General features: G+C 31.6%; 1 protein-coding gene across 2 annotated transcripts in view; it reads right to left on the reverse strand.

Annotated features, from left to right (window-relative positions):
• The window catches only part of LOC142319002 (solute carrier family 23 member 2), a 130016-nt gene that overhangs the window by 42982 nt on the left and 68628 nt on the right, over positions 1-18406 (reverse strand). For both annotated transcript variants that reach the window (XM_075355786.1, XM_075355785.1), the window contains exons 3-4: positions 13896-14053; positions 6753-6958 (exon numbers count right to left, since the gene is read on the reverse strand). In XM_075355786.1, the coding sequence (XP_075211901.1) occupies positions 6753-6958; positions 13896-14053 (364 nt within the window). The remainder of the gene's footprint in view (positions 1-6752; positions 6959-13895; positions 14054-18406) is intronic.

Genomic DNA, 18406 nt, shown 5'->3' on the forward strand with positions numbered 1-18406 from the left:
AAGATAAAAGTGTTATATTTTGTGAGAATTACTATTATTGATTATTTACTATGGTGTACTCTGAAGAAGAATAAAATAGGGTACTCATATAAATCTGCTTTAAATGACTGCTCAGTTGATGTAATAATCAGCGTACTGGCTTTTAATTAAACTGGTTCTGGATGTGATATCTAGCAAGAGTCTGGTATTTTTTAATTATTTTATTTTCATGAATTGAAAAAGAATAATGATCACTGTAACTGGGCATATGCCTGTAGAATGAATAAGTGACTAAATAAATAAAACTGAGGAGGAGACAATGTATGTTGAAGAAAGTTAAGCTCATTTTTATTTTTTGTACGAAGTACTTTAAAAGAAAATATTTTTTATTCTAAATTTTTATTTATAAAATTTCTTCTAATTTTTAAACTTTCTTTCTAATTAATTAAGTATTTATATATATTTCAATTCTCAAAATTAAGTTACCACACAAGTCAGTTTGAAGTATCCACATATTAATATTGCATCTAGATCTTGCTTTGTTTTTTAATTAGACTTCAGAAAAATGAAAGTACTCAGTCTGACACAGAAAATACAAGATTTTTCATAAATTAAAAAAAGATTTTTTTGATCTCATCATTTGAAATGAATCTTTGCCCAGGGGTCCATTTCTTCAGGTTTGGAAAAAGGAAGTAATCACTGGGAGTCAAATATGGTACATTTGGAAGCACGTCAAGGCTTAGGTTGTGGAGTTTTGGAGCTACAATCTGAGATATGTGTGTATAGGCACGTTATCAAGGTAAAAGAGAACTTTGTTTTTGGCCAGATGTGGATGTTTAGCCTGAATAGCATCCATCAACTGGCACAGGAGTGAAGTGTAATATTCCCCAGTAATGGTCTTGCATTTTTCCAGGTAGTCTATGAGCATCACAACACAAGAATTAAAAAAAAAAAAACTAGCCATAACTTTTCCTTCAGATGAAATTGTTTTTTCTTTGGCCCCTTTCACCTGCTTCCACCCATTGTTTGTTCTCTGGCATACATTGGTGAATCCATGATTCATCTACAGTTACAAAACGTTAAAGAAACTCAGTGTAATCCCATTTAAATAAGTCATTCCTGTGAAATCTAATGCCTTTTTGGTCAGCTGTTAACAAACATGTTTAGTGGAAATGGTCTATCGAGATGTTTGCGATGTAAGCAAGCTTGCATTCCTTCAGTCGACAATCATTTAATGTCATTACAGAATTTTGTGACAATTTCATTAATTATACAGTTTTTGGGTATCATGAGTGTTCATCATATTGAATAGTGCTATATTACCATATTTAAATTCAGCAGCCTACTTTCTTAACATTGAAAATGAAGGGAAAGAATCCTTTATAGTACAATCTAATTCTTTTTTATGTCTGTCTGAATTAAACCTTTTAAAAAAAAAGTGCTTCATAACAGCTCAAACTTTAATTTTATGGTTTTTACAAAAAATGTCAAAATTTGTTTGCTTCACTCGATCACCATAAACAAGTAATTAATACGTGTGAAACTTTTCATCATGCTTGATGAAAATGTCATAATTATTTGGTCATACTTGCCCCATCTATGTGTCAAACCAAGAACTTTCTGAACGACTATGGTATAAATGATTTGTTTGGCCATGAATATTTTGAAAACAGATAGACTGATCCAGATGATACTTAGCACATTATTCAATAACTTAAGAGAAAATTTAATGCTTCTATTGAGGTTTCCTTGGTTTTAAAGAAAGAGCAAAAGTGTCAATTCAATAAGTTTATTTATTCATAAATTTTTGCAATACATCTAATCTTAGATAGGCAATCATCCTAAAGTGGACCATAGATACTTTGATATATTTTTCTACTTGTTGAGTTTAAACGTTTTTAAGAAGCATCTTTTGAGTTTGGTTATCTCTTACTTATATGATCTTACTTCTTTGGTTGAATAAAAATTAAATTAATTGTATAAATAAGGAACATAAAAATTTTTTTGTAACGCAAACAAATTTTTTGCTAGAAAACTGGGAGAAATTGTTACAAAAAAAAATGTAAGATTTAGAGTTAATTTTTTTTAATGTATTGAAGTGTGGTTTTTGAAAAAAAAACAAAATTAAGTACTTATATGAGTCGTTACCTACGGAGTGAGTATTTTAGATGATGCAGCATCTGCTGTATGATATTGTAGCAAGACCGGTATAGCAGGCCTGAGTAACGGATTTCTACCAATTAACATGAAAGTAATATAAAATATAATAATTGGAGGAATACAGAAAGGGACAAAAAGGAGAACCCTTTTTGTAAAGAATAGGCCCGTTTTACAATTGTCTTTTGTTATACTGCCCGCTAACACACAATGAACACCTGTTGTACGGTGAAACGAGACCAGGTTTTGAATTCATGAGAACAAAAGCCTTGGTTGACTGTTCTCATGCTTCGACTTAGATCCGCTCCGGTAGGTAAGGAGGCTAGAAGTATAAATAGTCAGGAGAAGACCACCTAAAAAAGAGTTCTATTAGAACCAGTGTGGAGGTGTTACGACGTTAGTCCCACAAGGGCAGTTCAGCGAGGAGAGGCTGTGAGTTCATTGGAGTTCAGCGAACCAATCCAGCGAGAGTTATGACGTTAGTGCAGCGCAGAGAGTCACAGGTGTGAATCTGCGAGACATCAGTCCAGCAAGGACAGTCTTGAATCCCGTTCAATAAGAGTAAGATGATGCCAAGAGCAATTGCAGTAAACCAGAAATACTATCGGCGAGTTACAGTAAAACTAAATGAAAGAAATAATGCAATAAACTGATAGCAAAGGTAAATAAATGAACACTATATGGTTAATACAAGACTAGTGGTTAAAAAGGGTTAAGATTAGCGGTTTCTTTTGTTAATGGGTCTAGTTTTCTATTTGTCTACCTAGAATAAATTCTGAACGATTATTTATTTTGAACTCTGTCTTGTGTGTAATCTGTATTTATTATTTACTAATGATATTTATCACTATTTGATGTGTAATATTTTGATTCCTAATCTTTGTTGATTACGCTCTCTTTTTATGTCATGCTTACTATTTTGATTATGTTATGTTTTATGTCATATATTAATTGTTTGATTTGTTGTTTCTGACATGTAATATTATTATCATTTACTATTATTATCCTAATTATTATTGTGGTTGTAATTACTATATTAATATTTATGTTCATTAATTATTTATTATTGTCACTTATTATTATATATTATCAATATTGTTATTATTATTAACTTGTCTGGTTTCAATTATAAACATTTTAAACCAATAAACTGTAATTATATCAACATTCTAAATTGTAACCTCTCAATATCCTGATCGAGCCACAGAAACACGCGACAATATTGATATATGTTTTCTTTTATAAGAATAAAATATTATACCAGTATGTTCTTCACTATATAGAACAAACAGGTTTTCAAATTGGTATAAAAATGCTTTAGCAAGGAGGCTAGAAATAAATTTACATAAGTAAGCCTGGTTGAATGTAGTATTTAGTGTTATTTATTAATTAGTTTTGAATTACTACAGTTGTGGTAAAATTATGATTTGAGATTTTTATCACTACCATTACAAGTATATGACTATAATTATAAATCCAACACGAAGAAATACCTAGTAATAACTACATAACTATACTATTAGACAATCTCATTTTGTATATATGTACAGAACAAAATCAAAAGACAGCTGTTGTCAGAAAATATACAGCTTAATTTTGAAACTAATTTAAATAAACTATCCTCTTAGTTCTATTGGTTATCACAATCAATAAAAAAATAACAAATTAATTCCAAATAAGTTAAACGAACAGAAATCACAAACTGAGAGACATCTGTCAGTCCTGAGATCATCTCCAGTTTTGAATTTTTATTGTAATCTTTATCTTTTGTGTTTGTGTGTGTGAGACCACTTTTGATAATAAACAAATTAATTTGATTTAATATTATATTAATATTATATGTTAATATTATATTAACATATAACCAACATGTTGTATAGAACATAAATAAAAAAATTAGAATTTTTAAAAACAACACTTAAAATAAACCTCTAAATAAAATGGTTACATCAAGAAATTTATAAGCATGATGCACAGAAAGTATATAAACATATTTAATAAATACAACTGAAAAATGCTGGAAGTAAAGAAAAAAAATATATATACATTTAAATATGAATAATTAATAAAAAACAGAAACGTTATTAATTAAAGTATATATAATAAAGAACTTTGTAGTATGGCATTTAAACCTAATAACCACATTATTTGAAATCTCTTACTGATATGATGATTGATAAATACAATATATCGGTTATTTAAAAAATAGAATTGATTAATGTTAAATATATTTATATAGGAAAATTCATAAGTTTCAAACACGACTTTTAGAACAAATGAGGTCATACAAAAGAATATATAAAAATATACAAAATAACTTATCACCTCATAAAGAACTCATTATAAATAACACAGAAAAAAATATATCAATTTTAGGAGTAAATATTAATATTAGTGAATTAGAATAATTGAAAAAATATTACATTATAAATCCAAAAATAAATAAATTACAGAATTCATAGGCAGACTGAAAGAGGATATTTTTTAAAGTTTAAATTGACAGAAAAGAGTTAATAGTAGCATAACTATTCTTTCCTGATATGACCTAATTAACATTTTTTTTTTTGTCTTCAGTTACTTAACTGATTTCATGCAGCTCCCCAAGATTCCCTATCTAGTGCCAGTTATTTTATTTCGGTATACCTGAAATAAATGTAATTCGGTACATCCCTAACAATTTATTTTACATATTACAAATGTTGCCTGCCTGCACAATTTTTCCCTTCTACCTGTCACTGCAATATTAAAGCGACTATTCCAGGATGCCTTAATATGTGGTCTATAAGTCTGTCTCTTCATTTAACTATATTTTTCCAAATGCTTCTTTCTTCATCAATTTGCCGCAACACCTCTTCATTTATCACTTTATCCACCCATCTGATTTTCAACATACTCCTATAGCACCGCATTTCAAAAGCCTCTAATCTTTTCTTCTCAGGTACTCCGATTGTCCGAGTTTTACTTCAATATAAAGCCACCTTCCAAACATACTTTCAAAAATGTTTTCCTGACGTTTAAATTAATTTTTGATGTAAACAAATTATATTTCTGAATGAAGGCTCATTTTGCCTGTGTTATTCAGCATTTTATTTTGCTCCTGCTTCATCCATCTTTAGTAATTCTACCTCCCAAATAGCAAAATTCTTCTACCTCCATAATCTTTTCTCTTCCTATTTTTATATTCAGTGGTTCATCTACATTACTTGTACTATATTTCATTACCTTCATTTTGTTCTTGTTTATTTTCATGCAGTAGTTCTTGCGTAGGACTTCATCCATGCCATTCACTGTTTTTTCTAAATCTTTTTTACTCTCGGCGAGAATTACTATACCATCAGCAATTCGAAGCATCTTTATCTATTCACCTTGTACTGTTACTCTGTACCTAAATTGTTCTTTAAAACCATTAAGTGCTAGTTAACGTATTATGTACAAATAAAAAATTTGATACCACAAAAAAATTTTCAGAATTTTGTTTGGTTTTCAATAAAAATGGATTTTTTTTGACAATTGTATTTAGTTTTTACTAATTTTAATTTTATCAATTTTCTGAGAATTAGATTCCCAACAAAGTTTGTCTTGAAGTTTTATTTATGTGTGATTATTGGGTATTTAATAAGGTTAATTTATACAAAACCTTAAAAGCTTATTGATTCAAATTTTTTGAGTTTTACAATATTCTTTGAAACTACTAGAGATAGAGTTTTGAGAACCATTTTTTTCTTCAAATTTTCATTTCTTGTAAACTTAAACATAAAATTAATAATTTGTGAGTTTTAATGTAGCGTTATTTGACCTTTAGAACAGAATTCTGGACAAAATCTTTCACTAGATGTAGCTTGAAAACAATTGATTTCCAGTCTTATAAGTCTGAATATAAGAATTTATAAATATGAAAATATTTATATATTTACATATATATATATATATATATATGTTTTTTTTTCATTATTCTGATGAGAGTAATATGGTCACAAAATATGGCAGAACTTCTTGAAATACTCAGTATATATAACTAAATAGTATTATTAATATTTTCAGAAACAAGAATCACTTTGTTGTTTTTTTTAAGACATACCACATAATATAACTGAAGAATAAATTTGCAAATGAACCCCAAAAATTGTAATAAATGACTGGACAAATTAGATGAAGGTACTATTCAAAAACGAAGAAAAAAGACCTACAAATGTAGAAGAACAATAAAATTTACTTACAAACAGTTATTAGACATAGACATCTTTGAAAAATAAATCTTTCACAGGTGTTTTATTATATTTCTACAAACTAGAGAGATTTTCTAACCAACTCTGTAAGATCTCTTACTAATATGATGAATGATAAATACAATATATCGGATATTTAAAAAATAGAATTGATTAATGTTAAATATATTAACTACAGTTGAACTATAAAAATATAACTTTTCCTATGACACCACTAATGAAGAAAGTCTTAACTGCTAAAAAAGACTCCTTAAAGAAATATATTTCTTTACATTTAAGAAATTACTGAACTGAATAAGTTGTGCGAGTAAAATAAATGATTATGTACAAAAGATGTATTGATAAGGTGAAAGTGTATTTTATTTAAAAAAAAATAATTTTATAACGTACCAAAGTAGCCTATAAAAACCTGAAGTAAGGCTGAGACTGATATTGCACCTGAAAGTTCTCTCATTCGTACTTGCCATAACTCTGTTCTATTTTCTAGACTCATAGCATCCAAGATTTCTGGAGCAGGGCACTGCCACTTCGGTAAACTGAGAATAGCTAGTGTTGGCACTAAGAATGATATTGTTCCTCCTTGTACTATTGGTAATCTAAAATAAATCATTTTTAAACATAATGATCGGTTCATATGTTGTTTGTAGCTTTAACAAATTAAGAAAAACAGAACAAAAAATACATTAAATAAAATACAAAAGGAAAATAATAAGTTGTAAGTTTATTTTCAAATTAAGTGATATTTTCAATGAATAGATTGTAGTAAATAATAATTTTGTTCATAATTGTCTGTCACACCTTATTAATTGCTTCTTTACTTTTTAGGAGTATTCATTTACTAGAAAGATAAAAAAATTTTTATAGAATTTCATTTGCAAAAATTATCATACAAAATGTTGGAAAGAGCACTGAATTATAATTTATAAATTTTAACTTCATATTCTAAACAGTATATAAAAGGTTCCCACATTCTTTTGATAATAAATATTTATAATTTCAAACAATACTATCTAAACAAAAATCTTTCAGTTACTTCGGATGTGCATATATTAATTTTAAACTATTTGTTTTTCATTAAACAAATAGTTAAATGAAAAAGTTTATATAAAAAAAATCCTCTTATATAGATTAAAATTCAAAGCCAGAACTGATATCAGTCAGTCTTTTCTCAGCCAGAAACTCAGTCAGTCAGCATTTCTTCTCGCTGAGCTGCTAATTTATAATTATGAATTTTTAAAATATTATTTTAATGTTTATGTCACCAGTCTCCATGGCAGAGTGGTAGTTTCTCTACCTTTCATCTGGAGGTCCCGAGTTCAAATCTTGGTCAGGCATGGCATTTTTCATAAGCTACAAAATTTTCATTTCATATTCCCATGATAAGCTTCAAGGTTATGTAGAGACTTAATTGTAAAAAAATTATGCCTTTATTTTAACCTTACAGATAAGTGCTTTTATATCAAAAGAAAAAATAAATGTTAATTTAAAAATAGATTTAGAACAAGTTTCCTTTAAATGATATCCTATAATTACAAGTAAAATTAATTGTATAAAAATAACAATTAGTATGCAGTAAATGAATATTGTACATAAATTATCCATCATCATGGAGAACTGGCTTTAGAGGTGCTGCCATCCTAGGCACTGTTTTCAGATCTACCCCTGCAGCCATATCTACCAGTACTATCCATTTCCTTGAATTGCACACTAAAATTGTAAATTTTCAGTTCCTGTGTAACAAATACTGTGCACTACTCAATCCGTCAAAAATGTACCCGCATTGAAGTTGTTTACATTTATAAATTAACACATTTACGTTAAAGCTGATGTAAATGAAATAGATTGTGCATAGCTTGGAAAAAGTGTTTAACTATGTAGTAAACTAATTATTCAATTTTGCACTACAATAATGGATTCGACTGATTTCAAATGTATTAGGCAAAGGAAACTTGACAAGCCTGTATATTTTCCTTTTCATAAATTCTGTTTTATAATTCAAGGCTCCCTGAAAATTCACAGAATGTAAATTTTAAAAAATTGCTAAAATAAAATAAAATCCAGATCAGAAGTGTAATAACATGAATGATTAATTCCAAACGATAACATTCTCATACTGGCTAAACGATCTAGTAATCCCTTGTATATGTTTATCATGAAATAATAAATGTTTAAAAAACTCATTCATGTGTTTTGTTTGTTTTGAATTATATTAAAAATATGATGCAACAAATGACTAACATATAAATGACTAACGTCACTCAAAAGCTGCTTTTACAGAAAAATTTTTGGTGCTAATTGAATTGTCTTTGACTGCCTTCATTTTATTCAGTGGGAAGTCTATCGTATTTTTAGGATCTACAGTATTAAAAGCCATTCTTGTGCTCCTGCAGAGCCGCCATTCCTTGATGCCTAGTTATAAAGCACCCCATTATAAATCTATATTGGGGTACCAAAACCCTAACACTTGTACCCAACCGAACGTAAGTTTTGTATAAATTTGCAAATTTATTTTAAGCTCTCATTGATTTACATATATTGATATTTTTGTGTGTTCATAAATGATTTTTGTTAATTAATAAAGTTGCAAATGGCTACATCAAAATAGCAGATTTAATATAAAGTTATCAATTTATACCATGCGCGTAGAGCGCAGAGGTGAGACAGCTGCCCCCCCCCTTTACAAGTTTGAAAAAAATGTATATAAATAAGAATTTTTTGAAACCTTTAAAATTAAACAACACTTAGAAAGACACTAATTACAAAATAGAGATACTCGGATCATCTGTGAGAACATTTACTGTTACATTACGCTATTTTAATCGTACTTCGGCAACAACAGTTTTCTAGAATAGTCTCGTCTCATTTCACGAAACGACGGGAATATTCCAACCGCTACTTACTAAGTAGATGAGGGCACGTATTTTTTGTTAGTGCAGTTTTGCTTTTACACAAGTGTGTAAGTAGTGTATGCAATTTTTTACGACTAAGTTTATTTTTTCATGCCGGCCACCAGCCATCCACTTTACTATAACGAATGACTATTAGGACATTATTTTGGTAAGTAGCCTACTGTGATGTTTATTAAATGCTTTTATTTAACCTTCAATTTATGTACCGTAAATTTACATAAACGCAGCACTTTGCCCTCTTGCTTTAAAAGCATGTAACTTAAAATTTGTTATTTTTTAGTTATCTTTCTATGCTTGCAAGAGTTGTATCATTAGGGGTTCTTTAGGATTTTTCAACATAAGATAAACTTTCACATTTAAGATTATAATTTTTGCTAATTTTATAGTTTTTTTGTTATTAGCAAAAATTATCTTCTAAATATTCAATACAATACTTTTGATGAGCAATTAAAAATAATTCAAAACGTGGCCTAATTACCATTATTGCTTTTGGCAATTCCTCGGTTTTTATATATGTAAAATCAGTTCTATTCTAGTTTATCTTGACTTCGTCAGTAAAGACCTTGTTACAAATTTATGATTATAATATGGAAATATCCATTTTTGGGTCCCTCAGTCAAAAAAATAGTTTTTAAAAAGTCTGTTTGTCTGATACTTAATAATTCCATAAGTTTTCAATATTATAATAAGAATCGCTTTTTAATTAAGTTCAACTAGTATAGTCATATGCCTTATAAAATTCAATTATGACAAAAATGTCAGTTAGAACCTCACTTGTCAAACCAACGCAGCGAGATGCCATGCCCGTGTCTACATCAACGTTTTGTCAGATTAAATTAATGTTATTTGCAGTGAATTTAAAACGAAAACATACCAGCGGTAGCGACGAAGATAAGGGCAAGGAAATACATCCACCCTTTGGTTCAAACTCTGCGACTGCCGGGTCTTTTTCTACGGTTGAAACCAATGTGAAATTGAAGACGGCGGTTTTCATGAAGGTGATATTGGTAAATTCGTTGGCCTGGCGAGCACTATGCCGGTTAATAAGAAAAAAAATGTCTCTTTACTACGATTTTGCGGCAGATGCCAAATACCTCAAGAGGAAATTCAATCACCAGCGGCTGGACGCGTATTTACCATGGCTAGCTTACTCAAGACGAATCAAAGATGCTTTCTGTAATTGCTGTGCATTGTTCTCGCCGTTAGCCACAACAATGAGAGATGGTTGGGGTTCTTTTTCCGTCAGACCTTTCACTAAGTACAAGGACGTGCACGATTATTGTAAAGCACATGTACAATACTAGCGACACCAGACTGATATGGAATTTACAAAATCCTTCATGGAGAGCGTTCCAGTGGACATCCAACTTCACCAGTATTCACGAAAATTAATAGAAAAACAAAAAAGTGATGTCCATTGTTTCCTGCGTCATTTTTTACGGTACACATGACATACTTCTCGGAGGCAAAAATCTGGATGAAGGCGTACTTATCAACATACGCATTGAAGCAGGTGACACAACTTAAAGACTATTTTGGGCCTGGATCGAAAAACACATCATTTCGATCACCTATCATCTGAAATGTAATAATTGATCTATGTAGCGCTGCAGGAAACACATCATTACAGGGGTTTAAAAAGCTTGCGTTTACAGAATTTTAGCGGACGAAACCGTAGATTTCTGGCAAAGAACAGCAGTGCAGTTTATTGGATTATGTTTCTTCGATGAAAAGGTCAACAAAAATGAAGAAAGAGTTTTAGGTTTTGTAGAGCTTAAAGTACTTACTGCCGTGAATATTGCCAAAGCCAGTGAAGATTTTTTGATAAACTTAAACCTAGACCCTGATAAGTGTGTGGGATTAGGCTTCGACGGATGTTTCACCATGTTTGGGAAAGAAGGAGATGTGCAGGCGATCTTGAGACAAAAGTACAAAAAAAACCTTCTATTTAAATTGCACTTCTCACAAGCTTAACCTTGTCGTGAACGACTTAATTATTATTCCAGAAATTCGAAACTGCGTTGGAGCTATCAAGGAAATAATCACTTTTTCGCGAGTCCGTTTTAGACACAAGCTTATTGCTGGCATTCTTAAATTGTGTAAGAATAGGTGGTAAGAGAAAAACAAAAGCAACCCTGTTTTTAAGCATCACTTCATTGATATTGTTAATGCATTAAAAAAGACCTTGGCTGAAGAGGGAAATGAAGTAACAAGACAAATGCTATCAAATGCATGCAGCGGCTTGCAGATCTTCATTTATTGTGTCTGTAACATTAATTGCTACTAAGTATTTCGCCATACTGGAAGCTGTGGCGATTACATCTCAATACAGTCAAAGCCGACCAGCACATTCAAACTATTCTTGACATGCTATGAGTTCATCGGGAAGATGCGGAGAACGTCACGACTGCCGTTTTTAAAGAAACAGGCGACACTGCAATGCATTTGAACGTTGATGTAACCGTCACTCTCCTTTCTGTTCGACAGAAGAATAAAAGCAATCATCCATATAAAAATTTATTCATATTTTATTTCTCTATTTCTTATCATCTTTAGAAGTCGGATTTTCTCCAGATAAATTGCCTGTATTTTCATTGATAAATTTCCATCCAAGTAACATGATAGGTGTTTCATTAGAATAATTGAATGAAATTCTTCTTCTTGTGCAACTTTTTACAATTAAGCATTACTACTAAATAGTCTTTTAGTTGTGATTCACTTACTTCGATGTCTAAGTTGATAAGTACACCTTCATCCAGATTTTTGCTTACGAGAGGTATATCATGTATGCCGTAAAAGATGACATAGGAAACAATTAAGGACAGCATTTTTTTTTGTTTTTTTATTAATTTTCATGAATACTGGTGCAGTTGGATGTCCACTGGAATGACCTGCATGAACGATTTTGTAGATTTCATATCAGTCTGATGTCCCTGGTATTGCACATGTGCTTTACAATAATCGTGCAAGTCCTTGTACTTAGTGAAAGGTCTGACGGAAAAAACTCCAACCTCCTCTCATTGTTGTGGCTGATGGTGGAAACAGTGCACAATATTTACAGAAAGCATCTTTGATTCGTCTTGAGTAAGCTAGCCATGGTAAATACTCATCGAGCCGCTGGTGATAACATTTCCTCTTGAGGTCTTATTATTACGCATTATTCTGAGGTAATGCGTAAAGAGTACAAGGCATTGATAGAGAAAGGGAACTGTGGTTCAAAATGTGAAATGAGTACAGGAAACGCCAGACGTAATTGAGTTTTAAAAAAGAGCTAATTGTTTTTCCTGACTATTAGAAAGATCTTCTGATATTGCTATCACAGCCCCGCACAACAAGTACTATCGAGCATTCATTTAACCTCCTTGCGGAATTGAAACATGGCTAAGAAGCACCATTGGTGAAAACAGTTTATATGGGACAACATTCACTGACAATGGCTTTCCTGTAACAAGGAGCAATTAGTTGAAGCTGTGGTTAGACAATTTTCATCTAATCCTTGAAAACTATTGTTACAAATTTATTTATTTTTTAAATAAATATTTTATTCTTCCTTTTGTTATTGTGTATTATTGCATAGCACTTCCTCGTGGACTACCCTTCCTGAATGAAAGAAATTAAATTCAGAAAGCTGTTCCTTTCCGTTTTGAGTTGGATACATCCCTGATTTATACAAAAATCTTTTAAAATCCATGAATTCATCATTTGTACTTTATATCGCATAATATTTTAACATTATTACATATAAAAACTGATAGTTCTCATGATTAATTATATGTATGTAACATTTTTTGTTTGTAAATACTTTATTATCTTGCTTAACTTGTTATGAATTGATTCATTACTTCATTAACAAATTCATTTAACTTAAGGATCACTCGAATATTTTATTTAATTTATTTGTATTGGCATTATGTAACACTGTACTATCTTATCTAAATAACATGTGTTTTGTCATTTATAAAAGTAATTTCAGTAATTAAAATTAGTTGATTATGTAAGAAAATTAATTACACTCTTCAAGTAAAATTTTAATTGCAAAGTACTGGAATAATTAAAAGCTAAGATAAGAAACCTGAATGAATAATAGATTTTTTGTCTCTCTATTATACCTGATATATAGATTATTCTAGAAACTTTCCATTATTGAAGTAATGTAGTGTAATATACTTTTGATGCAGTCTGCAATTAAAGTTTAATCTGAAAATAAAATGGAATTTTATTTTGCTTATAATTATTTGATTTAACAATATACTCACAAGAACTGATGATGGGACTCAGAATAAACTGACAAGTAAATTATGGTTGATAAAAATTAATATTCTTTTATATTTGTATATTCCAAACTTTTCAGCATTGAAAGGTTTTACTTCAAAAAAGTAAAACTGAAAATATTTCTAAATGGTAGTAATCAGATACTTGAAAAATAAAAGGAATGCACGGTTAAGTTTAAAAAATCATCTGAAACTACTGGTGTCCAACTTGCTTTACTTCAACTTAGTTTTACATGTCATCATATTTTGTGATTTCTCACACACACACACACACAGTAATATATGAGTATGTAAATATGCATTTTATATTATATATATATTTATATAATATGTAAATTTGTTTTTCAACTTACCTACATCCAAATGTGACCTGAAAATATGTAACAATTCCAGTTACAAATATCATTGTTGAAATGATATGTCCTCGTGCAGGGTCATCTTCTTTCATGCATAAAGCAGGGGTCAGTATAAATGGAATAGAAACAATGGCACCAATCATTGTGAGGTAATGCTTAAAAAGATAGAAAAATCAATTACAAATCAAAAATTGTTTGTATAAATTATTGTGAAATTTATTCATGAGCATTAAACAGTTTAATCTAAAAAATTATAACTTGTTATGTATTACCTGTACAATCTTTAATAACACTGACTAAGAAATTGCACAGTAGCTCTGAAAATATTTTCTGAAAGCACAGTTCTATTATAAATTTTGTATTTTTTTTAAATTTATTTTTATGTACCATTTAGTAACATAAAGTAAGGGGCAGGTGCTACTCTTTGGATAAAAATGGAACTGTCAAAGCATTTACTTAGGTAAATCAAGGAGAAACCTTGACCAGAGCTGGATTATAAAATACACAATTAATTTCAAAAAGTAAATTAATAAAATTAGAAGTGCTTAAAATTCTTATGTAATTCATGAAATAATACAAAGAGCTATGGACTAAGAGTTACTGTACTCTAAAACCATTTACAGAAAAACGATAACTTGAAATCTAAAACTAGATGTTCATTTTACATGGTTAAACAGTTATCTTCAATAGATACTGAGAAATTACTACCTATTTAAGTAAAAAATTAATATTTCTATACGTTTTGCAAGACTCTTGTAAGCATAAAAACTGAATTTTGAGAAAACAGTGTTTTTTGTTTATGAAAAAAAACAAGTTTTTTTCATAAGTTTAGCTCTGCAAATCTCATTTACTAAACTACAGAAATGTATTTTGCACCTATATTTCTTAATGAAGTTAAATAATTGTAGAGATACAATACTGTTGTACTGAAGATACATTAAGGAATTATTGTAATACGTAAATTTTTGAGTTTTGATAGTCTTGCGTCAGGTGTGCAATGTATATAAGTAAATGAAAAATTATTATGAAGCCACAATAATAATAATAATAATAATAATAATAATAATAATAAAAAGGCGAAAGATTTATGCGTAATGAAAAGAGACCAGAGTAAATTTAAGTATTTGATAAGGCAGACTGGACGAGCTTCACAGCTAGAACGATACTCCCAGAAACAACTGGAGTTATCGGAGACGATGTCGACGCCATAACAAATGCAATAATTCAGTCGGCATCGAGATATATTCCCAAAACATCTGGGAAACTTACAAAGAAACCCGTTCCATGGTGGAACGATGAAATAAGTGAAGCTACAAAAAGAAAGAAAAGGGCGTATAACGCCTTTAAGAAGCGTCCTAGTATAGAAAATCTTGTTGCCTTTAAGAAATACAGGGCGTATGCAAAACGTCTTATGATAGATTCGAAAAAACGATCCTGGCAGCAATACGTGTCATCCATCGACAAAACTACTACTGCATCAGATGTTTGGAGGAAAGTGAAGGCGATTTATGGGCGTAATGATTTTGCTCCCATAACTAGCCTTCAAGATGAAGATGAAATAAAAGATACTCCATATGAAATTGCAGAGCTGTTATCCAATCACTTCGAAAAGGCCAGCAAAACGGCCAACTACGAGGAAGGTTTTCGAACAAAAAAAGATGAACTCGAAGGTCTACTAAATTTTAGAACTGAGTATAATTACTCATATAATGTACCATTTAAAATGGAAGAATTCGCGAAAGCGTTGGAAAAATCAGGTAACACAGCTGCTGGTCCAGATGAAATCCACTATAATATGATCAGGCAGCTGAATACCACTGCAAAGCGTAGATTATTAGAACTTTATAATAAAATATGCCGGGATGGAATGTACCCGCAGCAGTGGAAAAAAGCTCATGTTGTTCCAGTACCAAAGAAAAATAAAAATTTAACAGACCCCAATAGCTACCGTTCTATTTCTCTGACGTGTGCTATGGGGAAAATATTGGAAAAAATGATTAATAATCGACTCGTCTGGGTTTTGGAAAAAGAAAACCTGATATCACCGTATCAAGCAGGTTTTCGGCAATACCATTCTACCACTGATCAAATGATCAGCTTAGAGGACATTATATATAACAGCTTTATTAAAAGGAAACATTGTGTCGGAGTCTTCTTTGATCTTCAGAAGGCTTTTGATATGACCTGGCGTCATGGTATAATGCTCCAGATACATGAATGGGGCATTCGTGGCAATCTGCCTATACTGCTCAGCAACTACATGAATGACCGTACCTTCCAAGTACGCGTCAACAATGAATATTCATGTGAAAGAATCTTGGAAAATGGCATACCACAAGGTTCGCCGTTGAGCGGTACCTTGTTTACCATTGCCATTAATAAATTGATATTAGCCATTCCAGTAGAAATCAGCAAAAGCGTCTATGTTGATGATCTGGCAATCGTATATGCCAGCAACAAGACTGCTATGGTGAGATACAAATTGCAACGAGCGATCAATGCTCTAAACGAAGTTGCAAGGAGTAATGGATTCCAATTCTCACCAGAAAAAACGTGCTGTGTACACATTTGTAGGAAGAGAATTCCTCATCAAAGTCCTGCGTTGACAATTGATGATAATCCAATACAATATAAAGACAGCGTAAGGTATTTAGGACTAGTATTGGATAAATCCCTTACGTGGGGATTACATATACAGGACTTGAGTGATAGATGCAAAAGAGCCCTAAACATTATAAAATGTTTATCGAACTTAAATTGGGGCTCAGACAAAGAGACATTATTGAGATTGTATAATGCATTGGTTCAATCTAAACTAGACTACGGATGTATTGTATATTCATCCGCTGGGAAGTCGCATTTAAAAAAGTTAGACGTAGTTCATAATAGCGGAATAAGATACGCAACAGGTGCTTTCCGCACAAGTCCGGCGGCTAGTCTGATGTCTGAAGCCGGAATAATGCCACTACATTATAGAAGAGAGATCCTCTTGTTAAGATATGCAGCAAATATATGGGCTTTCCCTGCTCATATAAATAATAAATTGTTTACGAATCATCCCATGGCTGCATTATACGAACGTCGTGCTACCTATTCCAGACCAGCCGGAATTAGGTACCACGAATTAACAAGTAAATACGAAATTGCCATTCCAGATACATTAGCAATTTCTACTAGAGAAATACCGCCATGGCTCTTGCCAGCGGTAAATACAAGGTTGGATCTCTCTCAAGGAGAAATAAAAAAGAAACCAGCAGTGATCATCCAACAGGAATTTTTGGCAACCGTCAGTAGTTACGAAGAACATATTAGAATTTATACTGACGGTTCTAAAACCGAACATGGTGTTGGATGCTCCATATATGTAAATGGAGAAGCCCACTTTTGGAAACTGCCAGATGTGGCCATTGTCTACACGGCAGAACTTACTGCAATTCAGCAAGCTCTTCGCTACACTGAAAACTATTGCGAAGAGAGAGTGCTAATATGTTCCGATTCTTTAAGTGCACTTGTCGCAATTCGGAACAAGAACATTAAGGATGTCCTAATTGCAAACATCCTGTCCATTTTATACGTTCTAAATCAACGAGGACAGCGATGTGTATTTGTATGGACTCCAGAGCATGCTGGTGTTACAGGTAATGAGAGCGCAGACGAAGCTGCCAGAAAGGCAACAGTCTGCAATGATTTGTATGCATTTCCTGTAAGAGTGGCAGATGTTAAAAACTGTCTAACTAACGTAGTAAAAAACAAGTGGAATACTGAATGGAGGAGTTTAAATACAAAATTAAACTCAGTAAAAACTTCTCCATATAAATGTAAAAGCGACTTTAACTTGACTCGCCGTGAACAAGTAGCGGTGACCAGACTTAGAATCGGTCACACGCGATTGACAAATTCATATTTGTTAACCGGCGAAGAGAGACCAATGTGCGGTGTTTGTAATAAAACACTGACAATCAAGCATCTAATAGAAGAGTGTACCATATATGAGGACCTCAGAAAGAGGTTCCGTCTTAGAAATGATATTACTGCTGATCTGGATAATGGAAATGAAGAAAAGATAGTTGCATTTTTACACGCCAGTGGACTTCTAAATAGTCTGTAAAAGTTAAAAATTTAAAGCTGTGTTAAAGAATCTCTAAGAGGTAGTTTCATTTAAATGTGGAAGTCTCGAAGCGTGGCACGTGTAGTAACGGGAGATAGCCCTCTTGCCTAGGCCATTTTGGCTCACCAGCATTCAAGAGAAGTGAGTCTGGGTGTGTCCGGTGATGGCAAGGGGGACCCTCAAGGGTGGATTGAGGGCGCGAGGCTATGGGTGTGCGCGGTGCATGCCTGTAGCCTGTTTATAAGGAGTCAATTGCCACGGCACCCTGGCGCGACTGATATACTGCTAAACGGCGGTTCTGGTCGCCCCGAGGGTGCTTAAACAAACTATAAACGAGACTCGTAGAAGAAAGAAAGAAAGAAATGGTATTGATAAGTTGTTTTTTTTTTTTAATTTCATG

The sequence above is a fragment of the Lycorma delicatula genome, chromosome 2 (assembly GCF_047948215.1).
Source record: "Lycorma delicatula isolate Av1 chromosome 2, ASM4794821v1, whole genome shotgun sequence".
In the NCBI taxonomy this organism is placed as follows: Eukaryota; Metazoa; Arthropoda; class Insecta; order Hemiptera; family Fulgoridae; genus Lycorma; species Lycorma delicatula.